The sequence below is a fragment of the Suillus discolor genome, assembly GCF_016758755.1.
Source record: "Suillus discolor strain FC423 chromosome Unknown F5147scaffold_33, whole genome shotgun sequence".
NCBI lineage: Eukaryota > Fungi > Basidiomycota > Agaricomycetes > Boletales > Suillaceae > Suillus > Suillus discolor.
The window spans coordinates 396,893-409,494 of record NW_024541280.1 but is presented as its reverse complement, the minus strand read 5'-3'; the positions used below and the strand labels follow the sequence as shown (position 1 = coordinate 409,494).

At 48.5% G+C, this 12,602-nt stretch overlaps 5 protein-coding genes across 5 annotated transcripts; 1 reads left to right on the top strand and 4 right to left on the bottom strand.

The window, feature by feature from the left end:
• Positions 1–3,278: 3,278 nt before the first annotated feature.
• Positions 3,279–5,384, bottom strand: F5147DRAFT_774643 (uncharacterized protein; the record flags this gene model as incomplete). Its single annotated transcript, XM_041441624.1, has 7 exons — positions 3,279–3,441; positions 3,491–3,962; positions 4,022–4,046; positions 4,097–4,118; positions 4,173–4,207; positions 4,269–4,460; positions 5,268–5,384. The coding sequence occupies 7 exons, from the start codon at positions 5,382–5,384 to the stop codon at positions 3,279–3,281; spliced, it is 1,026 nt and encodes a 341-aa protein (XP_041291981.1).
• Positions 5,385–5,870: 486 nt separating this feature from the next.
• F5147DRAFT_220143 (uncharacterized protein) lies at positions 5,871–7,237 on the bottom strand. The gene is made up of 5 exons (XM_041428662.1): positions 7,059–7,237; positions 6,865–7,005; positions 6,488–6,802; positions 6,366–6,432; positions 5,871–6,316 (listed from the first exon to the last, which is right to left on the bottom strand). Exons 1-5 carry the CDS (start codon positions 7,094–7,096, stop codon positions 6,107–6,109), a joined length of 771 nt encoding a protein of 256 aa, XP_041291980.1. The 5' UTR covers positions 7,097–7,237; the 3' UTR covers positions 5,871–6,106.
• Positions 7,238–7,278: 41 nt separating this feature from the next.
• F5147DRAFT_699310 (homeobox-domain-containing protein) lies at positions 7,279–8,957 on the bottom strand. The gene is made up of 3 exons (XM_041437613.1): positions 8,512–8,957; positions 7,408–8,456; positions 7,279–7,343 (listed from the first exon to the last, which is right to left on the bottom strand). The coding sequence occupies exons 1-2, from the start codon at positions 8,691–8,693 to the stop codon at positions 7,778–7,780; spliced, it is 861 nt and encodes a 286-aa protein (XP_041291979.1). The 5' UTR covers positions 8,694–8,957; the 3' UTR covers positions 7,279–7,343; positions 7,408–7,777.
• On the bottom strand, positions 8,946–10,446 carry F5147DRAFT_699303 (translation protein SH3-like domain-containing protein). Its single transcript, XM_041437612.1, has 2 exons — positions 9,461–10,446; positions 8,946–9,392 (listed from the first exon to the last, which is right to left on the bottom strand). The coding sequence occupies exons 1-2, from the start codon at positions 10,372–10,374 to the stop codon at positions 9,206–9,208; spliced, it is 1,101 nt and encodes a 366-aa protein (XP_041291978.1). The 5' UTR covers positions 10,375–10,446; the 3' UTR covers positions 8,946–9,205.
• Positions 10,447–10,480: 34 nt separating this feature from the next.
• On the top strand, positions 10,481–12,493 carry F5147DRAFT_699302 (TIP49 C-terminus-domain-containing protein). The gene is made up of 8 exons (XM_041437611.1): positions 10,481–10,521; positions 10,584–10,644; positions 10,698–10,895; positions 10,947–11,140; positions 11,196–11,396; positions 11,452–11,670; positions 11,718–11,956; positions 12,011–12,493. The coding sequence occupies exons 1-8, from the start codon at positions 10,519–10,521 to the stop codon at positions 12,294–12,296; spliced, it is 1,401 nt and encodes a 466-aa protein (XP_041291977.1). The 5' UTR covers positions 10,481–10,518; the 3' UTR covers positions 12,297–12,493.
• Positions 12,494–12,602: the final 109 nt, after the last annotated feature.

Below are 12,602 nucleotides of genomic sequence, written 5' to 3'. Positions count from 1 at the left end.
GTAAAAGGAAACCTCGAAACCCTAGCCATATTTGACAATTCCTGGGCAATATAATGGGTACTCACGAAGTGGCCGTACGGGCATAAAAAGTAACCATTGAAAGGTCAATCGTTCCTCACGAACATGGCATCACTTCTCAAAGTTCCATTTATTATCTCGTCTACTATCACGCAGCAGGTATCGTTAACACCTCCATCATGTTGGGCACCACACTTGCTGTCGCAGGGGGTCTCGTCTGTCGGTGGTGTCATCGCACCCTCAATCGCTTTTTCACATTCCAACTCAGTGTCCGCAAAGGGCATCATATTGTCACGACCGGATGGGCCATATGCTGTCATACGCCATCCATCATACTACGCAGCATTTTTGGTCATCGAGCCACTCTCAAACATATATATATACAAGCAACTTTACTGATTGGCTCCGAACTAGATCTTGTACCATCAACCCCGATAATACAAAAGCGAAAACAGAAACATGACTCACGGTCGCGACGTGTATCTCGGGCTGCCGGCTCAATATCAATCCTCAATCGACTACTACTGGCAGATCTTGCCTGATCCCGGCTCCTATAGTGCACAGGTGAGCCATGGAAGCACAGTGACCTGCTCATACTCACACTACGATAGAAACAAATATAGCCATCGCAGCAATCGCTATTTGTCTGGCAAGTCGCTTCGGGATCGTTGTGAGGCACACATGGAGTTGCTGCATTGACAGACACGAATGCTGTCAAAGTGACAACGATGGCGAGGAGGAAGAAATGCATTTTCATTTTCTATGTGAAGTGATGTGGAATCTTCTGAGGGGGTTCTCGAATGATATCACTAAGGATGGGGGACTACTATAGGACAACGGCCAGCTTTTATATCATGCATTGGCACGATTCTGATCTATTTGGAAGAATTGTCACCGCTGTCAAACGGCACAAATTTAGACAGAAGCTGCAAGAACCTATATTCGAGTGGTTACGACCTTGCATGAAAACCCAATCTCTCACTCATCACTTCTTCATTTGAACATGCGGCGACCCTGCCAGCGCAGCGACAAAGTTTAGAAGTTGATTGCTCAGTGGATCAGATAAATTCAGACATTCGTATTGCTCGAGCAGTACGAAATTTGTCCGAAATCAACTGTACTGATGGCTTCGAACTAGGTATCGTTTTTCAGTTCACCTATGCGCATTTTTGGTCATCGAGCCACTCTCAAACATATATATATATACAAGCAACTTTACTGATTGGCTCCGAACTAGATCTTGTACCATCAACCTTGATAATACCAAAGTGAAAACAGAAACATGACTCACGGTCGTGATGTGTCTCTTGGGCTACCGGCTCAATCCTCACATGTTCTGGCAGATCTTGCCTGATCCCGGAAACTAGGGTGCACAGGTGAGCCATGGATGCACAGCGACCTGCTCATACTCACGCTACGATAGAAACAAGTATAGCCAGGGCAGCAATCGCTAGTTGTTTGGCAAGTCGCTTCGGGATCATCACCAGGCACACATGGAGTTGCTGCATTGACAGACATGGATGCTGTCAAAGCGACAACAATGGCGAGGAGGGAGAAATGCATTTTCTGTGTGAAATGATGCGGAATCTTCTGAAGGGGTTCTCGAATGATATCACTAAGGATGGGGGACTACTATAGGACAACGGCCAGCTTTTATATCATGCATTGGCTCGATCCTGATGTATTTGGAAGAATTGTTATTGCTGTCAAATGGCACAAACTTAGACAGAAGCTGCAAGAATTCGGCCTTGGTATGAAAACTCAATCTCTCGCTCATCACTTCTTCATTTGAACATGCGACGACCCTGCCAGCGCAGCGACAAAGTTTAGAAGTTGATTGCTCAGCGGATCAGATAAATTCAGACATTCGTATTGCTCGAGCAGTACGAAATTTGTCCGACAGCAACTGTACTGGTGGCTTCGAACTAGGTATTGTATCATCAGCCATGATGCCAGAGTAAAAGCAGAGATATGACTCACTATTGTGACGTGTCCCTCGAGTTGCCAGCTCATTGCTGACTTCAAGCACTGATGAGCACCTCCCGCCTCCCTGCCGCTGCATATAGCTGCCTTGGAATTTTCATGCCTTCGCCCCAAATCTACCTTATGGTCACGCCATGCTCGCTGTCCTTCCGCCCAAGAGTCTTTCTCATCCGCCTCCTTCCTGTGTTTCCCGCCCGCCCCTCTTCCTGCACACCCACATGACTACGATTGGAGTCTAGGGGTCTATTAGCAGAACCTCTGCAATAACAGATAGTATGCAATGTCCACGAAGACTGAACTCAGGCTGTCATCGACCGTTTGTTGCTGCAAGTCCATTAGGGATTTACCTTGAACGAGTGGTGCAAAACCAATCAATGCGTTCGCATTACACACAGCCTAGTGACCGTCCAATCCTAGGCTGCATTTACTCACGATGCAAACACATTCTTGGTTTCATGCACCACGTCACGGTACTATGGATGTTCAGTGTTGTTATCTAGCTCCTTTATACACTTACTGGTAGGCTCCTCTCGCCAAATGGACCGTCATGCCTTCGTGATATGCCGGCTTACAAGAAGAATTTGCCCGAGTTGAGATAGTATAAAATACACCTGTCTCCCGTTGTCCTGTTAATTCTGAACTCTTCGATTACCAACTACTATGGTACGTCCAACGGACAGTCCCTCATGTTGTCATGACTGACACGAGAGATGTTTTTCAACAACTGGGGAAACCAGGACAAGACAAAACGCAGGGCAGAGGGACTGGTGCAGACCACCGAACTGGTACACCGGGCATCCTATGTGGAGGTGGGGTGCACGTTACAGTGTGATTCCGAAATAAGCACTTTGGTTCGTATGTCTTGTTGTACTAGTGGCTGCTGATGGTAATGCGTTATCTCATTAGGTTGATTTTTCATCGAGGGACGGTCGTTCGCTGGTAAGGCAGAATTCTGGCGTCCGATTCGAAGGGGTAAACCTTGATGATTATCGTAGGAAACATCCGACCGCGAACGCGAAACGTCTACATCTGATAATACAACAAAGGCTCGAATGTTAGATGCAGATGAAAGGGCGTGGGACAGCCCCCGCTCAAGCAAGAATGTGAGGGCCTCGAGGCAATAGTGCTAGCTATATTTTCTTCAAGGAGAGCAGTATGGCGTAGATTCGAGCAGCTTGTCAATCATATTCTCATTTTGAGACTCCCATATATAACCACGCATAGAAACATGTTGTAAGATACTCACCAATTCATCAAGCAACGGACAAGCATCGTGATTAACCGAATCTCTGCTTTGCCAGCTGTTGAAACATGTCCATCGTAGCTTTGTCTTTCTCTCGCAAGGCCGCAGCACGTTCGCGTACACCAGCAGTTTTATCTTCTTTCCCTGCAGAACGCTTCTCCTCGAATCGTTTCCTTGCTGCATCTCGCCGAGCAATGCTAATACGATGTCAGCATTCAAAGGAAAGCGAAGGGGCGCATGACATACTGGTCCCTGAAACTATCCCCACCACCGAGGAGGGTCGACTCGTCAGCTTCAAAGCCGTCATCACCTTTCTCCCTAAATGCACGGTCGTCCTCTCTCCGGGCACGCTTCTTCTCCAGCATGCCCTCCCTACCGACCTCTTTCGGCCCCACCATGTCCTCGACGCGCTCTTTCGCTTCTGCGCGATCTCGTTTACGCTTCATGCTATGTTCTGCTGCTTGATACTCCGACGCAGCCTCCCGGGCAAGGACCCGATCGGATGCTGAAGGGAGAGTTGGGCCGTGTACGCGGCTTCGACTTCCACCGGTATCGGATGAACTAGTAGCACGCCGGTACGTCGCGGAATCAACCTCTTCTCGAACAGCCTTCAAGGTTCCTGCGTCTACACCTGAGGCCTTAGATGCGAAGGACCATTTGTAAGCTGTTTGGTTTGCTGCTGATGAAATATGGGAGTTGGCCTCGGAGTATAGGGACTCTGGACATCGGTTAGGATCCGTCAGAATTGGCTACTGTGAGATACTGAAGAAGTCTCACTCGGTAGTTTCGCTCTGTTCCATGCCTTGTATCACATACTCAGCACACATTTTTATAGCTCATGCATCTTCTTACCTTTACGAACTTTCGGAAGTAGCTGTCATTCCTCTTGAGCAACTTTGCAAGGAAACATCTTGATCATAAAACTCACCTCCTAGCTTTCTCACTTGAGAGCTCATCAAAGTACTACCAGATGAACACCTTAGCATTATGTCTTCAATTCAGGAAAGCGTAGCGCAGGACAGACCTTATGTTTCTCCTCCTTCAGCCATATTCTAAACTCCGTATTTTTCAAAAAGTAGTCCGACTCCGATATGGGTGAAACACCCTGTGGAAGGTCGTAGCCACTTTCTGGGGTAGGCGAACGTTCTCTTCTGTCTCTGGAGCGTGAACGGTCATGACGTGAACGGCGCTCATTAGTCTCTATGAGAAGGCATGTCTATGTCGTTGTTTGTTCTCCTGAAAGTTGCACGCAGCGAGCGTGGTGTCGAGTAACTAAGACGACCACTGACCACGGTGATTATCGTACAATGCTAACGGCTCCTTCTCTGCATGCAACGTTGCCAGCAGATATATAGCAGATATAGAAAACCACGAATAAGTCGAAGACAAGTCTAGACAGGAAGATCACAGCTGTTACTAATGCGCTTCTTACGTTAGCATTTAGAGACAGAGAATTTCTGCCTGTTGACACTAGTGCTCCACATTCACCTCTTCACTGACCGTTGAATTTCGAGTCTTCTTCTTGAAAGGCTGGACGGCTCTCGCCCGTGCTACTTTTTCTCCCTGCTAATTGCGACAACTTCTCATTAGGCCACCAACTTCGAGGCACTCTCATTCCTTTCATCGTCAAGGGTCTCTGAGCGGGCAATTTGTAGGACCAACTACCTATGTTTGGTCGCATTCGTCGCCCTTATACTCAGACGTTCATGGACACTAGTATTTCATGGCTTCAATATACATATTTCCCAAGACATCTGAATAGACCAGTACGTGATACAGACATTCATTTGTCCACCCCACCGATCTAAATAATGACAGGTCTTTCAGACGATCTATCAACGAGGGTCAATCTATAGCTCTAACTAGTGGGTGATATCTAACCTTGTGTTCTTGACAGTTGTACAGCATCTCGTGGCTACATTGTCAGTCATTATTTCTGGGCAGTTTCTTGCATTTCCCAGCCTGCAACATGCAAGTCAGCTGCGTCCACTGAGTCCGCCATGGCAAAAGAAACGGTATTTACCTGACATGCATAGCCAGGCGCACATTCGTCATAGCCCTCGTTGCACTCGTTGGTGCCATCTGCGCTAACAGACACAGCAAGAGCGACGAAAACAGCGAGAAGTGCCACAAAACGCATGGTGGATATGAGAGTCAGTTGTGAAGTTCTCGAGGTGGGTTGTTCAGTACTGCAGACTTGTTTGCAGCCCGGGTATTTATGCTTTTCCTTGGTACGTTGCTTGCACTATCCATCCTATTCGCTTCGCTTCTACGTGACAGAACGAGTCAACACTGGCAGGTTGAATGGTCAGCCTCTTTTCGCGTCCGACTGGTGTCATGTTTCACCTAAAGCTCCATTCCGGTTGCGGCAGAGACTGTTATTTACCTAAGGTTCCATTCCGGATACTGACAGAGTCCAGTGGCACTATAGTAATATAACTCGTTGATGTAAGTTCCGCAAACGAACAATCTCGGTATCACTTCCTGCAAGTGCGATAGTTGATTCGGCATCCATTTCTAGCCACGTACCGGACCTAGCTCAACATATCGTTACTTGTACAAAGGAACCCTTTGTCGTGATCATCCCGTATTTCCCTAAGACGCGGAGTGTGCGCCAGCCGAGTTTGGACCGCTGTCAAACCAAGTATGATTTAATCATGAAAAGTTCAAGGTCGACCCTAGGCTCAGAACCGAACTGCGGGAATATTGCATTACTTTTGTAAGTCGCCCTGAGCAGATGCTAATGCGACGGTGGAGAATATCCGTTGATACACATTTACTTTGGTGAGTATTTTGTACCTCATGCCAGTACATAAACGGCGCACATACAGTATACTAGACACAACCTAATATATTACCAGGTCATTTCCTCCGGAATTCTCTACACTCCTCATTATCCCACTTGACAAACTGCCCAGTAAGCGCAAGAGGAGCGCGTAATGAGAGAGCAGCGATTACATATCCAACGTCGTGTGGATTGACCAGGGCTCCTTCATTGTAGGCATCGACGAAATCCTTATGATCGGTCGCCTTCATGTGCTGCACTCCTGCATCCCGCAGTATAGCCTGCATCTGTGCGGTATTTGAGATCTATGTTCGACATGATACAGTCCAGACCTACCGCAGTGTCGACTCTCCCAGGCGCAAGTGCCAATGACACGATCGAAGGTTCTTCGTTTGCGAGCGTTCTATCCATTTCATAGAATCAGTTCAAGCCTCCTCACACGGTCCAGTACCGATCACCTGCTCAGGCTGTTCATAGCAGCTTTACTAGCATTATATGCGCCCCATCCATATATGTTTCCGGTAGCTGCTCCTGAACTTACAAAAATGATCCTACCCTTCGATTCTCGCAAGCCAGGCAAAGAGGCCCTGATAGCAGTAACAAGCGAGAAAAAATTGATGTCGAAATAGCTTTTCCAGTCATCGAGGGTGATGTCGGCATTGTCGATGCGTGCTATGGGGTCTAGAGTAGCAGCATTGAGGATTAGGCCGTCTATCTGTCCAAAGTGGTCTTTGCCGCGGGTTATAGCACTTTTGAGCGCGGGTTCATCTGTGCTGTGATTGTAAGACCATAAGTTCTATGTAATATGAACCCAGGCTGAAGGTTTGGTACTTACATGTCGCACTCGAGAGTCAACAATGATTGCTCGTGTTCCTGAATCAGTTGGTTGAGCTCTGGTGTTCGAGTCCGGGATATGGTAACGACGCGAGCGCTGTGCTCCTTGAGTAAGGAACGAGTGACTGCAAGACCGATACCTCTGAATATTAGATGGTCAGCACAAGGTTTTCAGAGATAGGGACTGGGATTAACCTGGATGCACCTGTGATGACGACGACAGGATTTGACATGACGGAGATGACAAGGAGCCTGACTATGTTTTTCAGAACAGCTTAATGGATACAAATACTCAAGGGAATCAAGGAGAGCCGCCTCGGGCTCCCATGCACGCCTGAACCAAGGTCTGATCTGTTTATAGTGTCGATGACGGCTCGGACGATGCCGACATAGCGCCACTAACGAGCACAAACACGATTCATCGATGTCGTTTCCCCTGTTGGGCTTCACTTAATCACTTCTCCTAACTACGTCCCGCAACTTTGGAGTGCGTCAAGGATGTCTTTGTGGCTGTTCTATGCACGCATGAGATATCTGAAATGGCCCTTCAGATGATTTGCACAATCAAATCAGGAGGGTAGAGTGTGTCCAACAACAGTCTAGCCTTCCCCCTGATTTGACTTGCCATGATATCTCGACCTTTTCGAGTCAATCGAGTATAGGATTTACATTGACCTTTTCTTTGACAGGAATGCATCAGCGCTGACTCAATCGTTTGTTTCTTCCGAGTCCTTCATTTCAAAATTCACACAGATAACGGAGTCCTCCCGAAGAGCGTACAAATATGATATATACAACATGACAACAAATGTGAAGATGCAATTTTGGAAGATGCAGGGTATGTGCAAGTAATAAGGTTAGTGTTGTGCGTGCCAAAAGTCTAATGTCACCGCCTGATAATTATTAACGATCCCTCAGCTGCGCTTTCCTAGTCCACACAAGACCAGCGCAGCTCGCATCATATCGTCGTCCTGAATCGCACTTTTTCTTCCGTTTAGTGCCACGGGCGCAAACTTCAGGTTCCGAGCCACGTGCCCGCGCTTCTGGACGGGAAATGCAGTTTTCTTATTCCAGGCGTCATCTCCAGCTCCTAAGCTCCCATCCGGCGTAACAGCTTCCATTTCTTCGTCTTCCGTTTCAGCACCTGCTTCGTCTTCTTTACGTCTTCCGGATAGGCGTGCCGCAGCACATGCCCATTCAAGGGTGCGCCCGCTGCCCATGAAGTCTATCAAGTCGCGCGTAGGAGGGCTGGCAGGTGCCAGTGGAGATGAGGGCATATTGTCCCATAGTGATGCGTGTGGATTATGAGGCTTCGTAGGTGTGCGGGGTGGTTGGAGACGTGATTCGGAACGTGCCGCGACACGATCAAGGGAGGGACGCGGGCGAGGAGGCGTTATCCGTCTCCGTGGAGTATGCAAGTTCGAAAAAGAAACTGATCGGGAATGGACGTGACGTGACGAAGAAGCATGTCCATGCGCGAATAATGGAGAGGAAGGGTCCTCATCATTGGAGACGTTCGTCGCATTATGGAGGGCCACTTTGCGCTCCGTCTGTCGTTTGTTTTGGAACCATATGGTGACAGACTTTATTTCCCTGTGGTCAACGGTCAGATATGGAGAAAGTGACGTATGTCCCGGGAATGACATACATTCCTGCTGTGTTTGCAACGGCTTCGCGTTCCTCTCGCGTCGGGTGGGATGTCCGATGGAAAAGCTGTTCCAGCATCATAAGCTGAACAGTGGAAAAGCGTTTGCGCGTACGACGCGCAGTATCATCCCCGGAAGATATGCTGGCCAACGAAGACGTCCTGGAGAGTGTAGCTGATTCCATGGTTATGATTGACGAAGGATGTTGGGAAGAAGGACAAGAAATCGGGTGTACGCGTATTTAAGGTGACTACATGCCAGTGACACGCCGCCTGCAGCAAACAAGAAACGCGGTAGCGGAGATCAAATACGCGCCTCCCACGTGACCGTGTTCGGTGTGATCTATCCCCATCGAACCACCGCTATAGTGGTCAATAGATTGACTGTTACAATGTTAACTTGTTCAGTCAATGCCTTTCTACGTTGTCGAATGTCCTTTCACGCCAATTGATCGTAATTCGGTAGTTACGAATTCTCCATAACCGACGTTGCAATTTTTAACTTGAGATCAGTGTCAACTTCTCACATTAACCCTAGACTAGTAATGATCACATCCCTATCAAGGTCTGTCCGTCCACGCACGGTCAATATAAAGGGTATTACAATCCCGAGCATGCCTTAATGAACGCAAGCATCCCATATCTCAGTAAAACAAGGTCAGAATCACTAGGATGGATATGACAAAACAGAATTAGCTTAAGAACCACCCGCGCGCTTCTCCTTGCCCCTAGGGCGTTCCCGAATGACCATCTTATTACTGTTCTTAGGGCCCTTGGGTCCAGGTTTACGCGTACGTTTGCCTTTTGTGGCCCAGCCCCAGACAGAGACAGGATGCTTGTTGGACTTGGATTTACCACGTCCACCACCATGAGGGTGATCCTTGCTAAAATTCCAAATGAAAAAGCGTGACTAAATATGATGCACGCAATTGACTGATAGAAAAATACTGACGCATTCATGGCAACACCTCGGACTCGTGGTCTCCACCCCAACCACCGATTTCTCCCCGCCTTTCCTATCTTCCTCCCCTTCCAATTGAGGTTGCTTACGCGTCCGATGGTAGCGCAACAATCTTGTACGACTTGGCGGATTTCACCGCTTTGGAGGCGCACATGACTGTACCGTCCAGACTCATCGTGGTGCACGACCTGAGCGAAGGAGCCAGCAGAGCGCACGAGCAACGCCCTGCCCGTGGGTGAAAGTGCCACACAGTGAATGACCGTGCCTGTAGGAATGAACCGAAGAGGAAGAACATTGCCAGGCCTGACCGTCCTGGTACGGAGCATACCCGTGGTTTCAGGCATACCCATCCTATAGCTCTGCACCACATCCCCCGGCCTCATTCCCTCAGTAGCGAGTATGTATTTCCACTTCGCCTTCCCCTCCACAGTGGCATCTCGTGCTTTGATAAGAGCAATATGTGCTGAGCGTCCAGGATCGTATTCAATACGGATGACATCGTACTCTCCAGGCTCGGTGCGCATAAAGTCGATGAGACGTACACGACGCTTGTGACCACCACCGCGAAAGCGGACGGTGATGCGGCCGTGAGAGTTACGACCACCATGTTTGCGGAGGCAAGCCGTTAGCAGACGAACGGGCTTCCCTTGGTAGAGGTGGTCGTTTATGGGTCGACGAAGGTGACGAATACCGGGAGAAACGGGTTTGTAGGTCTTGAAGACGTTCGTGTCGACATCTAGAGATGTAGCTTTAGGCTCATTTTTTGAACCCGATGCAAAATGTGTAGCGTAAGTGCGAGCTACGGAATTGGTTGCATTGGTCGTTCGGAACACTTGTGTCAATACCCGAGAACTCGATGGAGCGCCCAATGACGAAAAAGTGCGCAGTGCACGAACGCACAACATGCCGCGGTTCGTTGACGGAACAGCTCTAAGTAATTTCAAGTGTGCTGAAACGGAAAATGCAGAAATTATTTTCAGAAGGTCGAAGAGGAACGTTGTTTGTTCGGAACAAACAGACGCGCTCTCTACTCGTTCATCACTCAAACAATGGTAGGAGAACTCCTAGATCCAAGCTTGTTTGCCATACGAAAAATGCTGATGCTAATTATCAGGCTGCTCAAATATCTACAGGAATGTCCGAGTTGCGGGAGATAACCAAAATGGAGCGCATAGGTGCGCGAAAGACTCATATGCGTTGAGAGTAATTAGTAACTAATGACTGCTAGGCGCACACTCGCATATCCGAGGTCTTGGGCTTGACGACCGTCTTGAACCGCGAGCCAATTCGCAGGGTATGGTAGGACAAGCCAAAGCACGGAAAGCTGCAGGCATGGTCATCAAGATGGTGCAAGAGGGACGGATAGCGGGACGCGCTATATTGTTCGCTGGACCACCTTCGACAGGGAAGACAGCTATCGCACTAGGTAGGTCTATAATTATGATCGACTTACAACACGATGAATGACACTCTGCAGGCATGGCACAGACCCTAGGCTCGGATGTACCGTTTACGATGATCGCTGGCAGCGAGGTGTTTTCATTGTCGATGTCCAAGACTGAAGCACTGACACAAGCCATACGGCGGAGTATCGGCGTGCGCATCAAAGAAGAAAGTGAGATAATTGAAGGAGAGGTTGTCGAGATCCAGATCGACCGCAGTCTAACTGGCGTATGTGTGCCATATCTCGGTCATCAAAGCTACGGGCACTAACTACCTTCCGCAGGCCACTAAAACCGGTAAACTCACGATAAAAACGACAGATATGGAAACTATCTACGACCTGGGTACCAAGATGATAGATGCACTTTCTAAAGAGAAGGTTCTTGCAGGCGACGTGGTAGTGGTCGACAAGACGTCAGGGAGGGTCACAAAACTTGGTCGCTCGTATGCGCGTTCAAGAGATTATGATGCCATGGGTGCAGACGTGCGTCCACAATCTTTTTGCGGTCAGAATCAAGCGGTGCTAATCGAAATTGCAGACAAAATTCGTGCAATGTCCCGAGGGCGAAATACAGAAACGAAAAGAAGTCGTGCACACAGTATCATTACACGAGATCGACGTGATCAACAGTCGGACGCAAGGCTTCCTTGCCCTCTTCGCAGGAGACACGGGCGAGATTAAACCTGAGCTTCGTGACCAAATCAACTCCAAGGTTGCTGAATGGAGGGAAGAAGGCAAAGCAGAAATCGTACCTGGCGTATGTCACCTCTCGATGATAGAGCTCCGTGACTAACGCTGATATAGGTCCTTTTCATCGATGAAGTACACATGCTTGATATCGAGTGCTTTTCATTCTTGAACCGTGCGCTTGAGAACGAGCTGTCTCCTTTGGTGATCATGGCTTCGAATCGGGGAATGTCACGTATACGAGGAACGAAGTTCAGAAGCCCGCACGGACTGCCCGTTGACCTGCTCGATCGTGTCCTCATCGTCAGTACGAAGCCTTACGCCGAAGAAGACATCCAGCAGATCATTCAAATCCGGTGAGTCCTAATTTCTATCTTATATATTTCTAGTCACTGAAACTATGAACGCAGCTGCGATGAAGAGGATGTGACCCTAACCCCAGAAGCACAAAGCGTTCTTACCTCGATGGCAACATCCACGACCCTGCGGTACGCCCTCAACCTGATTTCTTGTGCGCAAGTAATCGCACGGAAGCGGAAGTCGGATGCAGTGGACGTGGAAGATCTCCGTCGAGCGTACACATATTTTATGGATGAGAAGCGGAGTGTGCAGTGGCTGAAGGAGCAACAAGGCAGCTTGGTGTTTGAGGAGGTGGGTCAAGAGGATGCGGTTATGGGGGATGCGATGGAGTCGTAGGTGTGCTACCGTCGGGTGGTGTGTCACTGCTTTGGAGAGGAGAGACTTGTTTGTGTCGTGAGCAATCATGTTTGCTTGGCGGAATTTATCCGATAGCGCGCCAGGCGTTACTGTGTAAGCACATGGGTACAAACGCATTGTCCTCTTTGCTTTTCATAAATAAAATTTGTGTCGTGTTTTTTCTTCTATTTTATGAGATGACGTAGACTAGTGAGCAGCTCGTGTGTTTTTATAGACCAGCTAGTCGCCAGTCTAAGACGCGACTGCTTACATCGTAGATGTATATTCGTGTATCTGTATCTCAAA

What these genes read in the sequence shown, in the direction of transcription:
- F5147DRAFT_220143 (XM_041428662.1), bottom strand. Translation starts at nt 7,096, where the DNA reads ATGTCAAATCCTGTCGTCGTCATCACAGGTGCATCCAG. An exon ending in GCTATGAACAGCCTGAGCAG is followed by an intron (nt 6,433 to 6,487) that starts GTGATCGGTACT and finishes TGAAATGGATAG; the next exon opens with AACGCTCGCAAACGAAGAAC. An exon ending in CTGGGAGAGTCGACACTGCG is followed by an intron (nt 6,317 to 6,365) that starts GTAGGTCTGGAC and finishes AATACCGCACAG; the next exon opens with ATGCAGGCTATACTGCGGGA.
- F5147DRAFT_699310 (XM_041437613.1), bottom strand. Translation starts at nt 8,693, where the DNA reads ATGGAATCAGCTACACTCTCCAGGACGTCTTCGTTGGCCAGCATATCT. An exon ending in GTTGCAAACACAGCAGGAAT is followed by an intron (nt 8,457 to 8,511) that starts GTATGTCATTCC and finishes CGTTGACCACAG; the next exon opens with GGAAATAAAGTCTGTCACCA.
- F5147DRAFT_699302 (XM_041437611.1), top strand. An exon ending in ATGATGCCATGGGTGCAGAC is followed by an intron (nt 11,397 to 11,451) that starts GTGCGTCCACAA and finishes TCGAAATTGCAG; the next exon opens with ACAAAATTCGTGCAATGTCC. An exon ending in AAGCAGAAATCGTACCTGGC is followed by an intron (nt 11,671 to 11,717) that starts GTATGTCACCTC and finishes ACGCTGATATAG; the next exon opens with GTCCTTTTCATCGATGAAGT.
- F5147DRAFT_699303 (XM_041437612.1), bottom strand. Translation starts at nt 10,374, where the DNA reads ATGTTGTGCGTTCGTGCACTGCGCACTTTTTCGTCATTGGGCGCTCCA. An exon ending in CGAGGTGTTGCCATGAATGC is followed by an intron (nt 9,393 to 9,460) that starts GTCAGTATTTTT and finishes TTGGAATTTTAG; the next exon opens with CAAGGATCACCCTCATGGTG.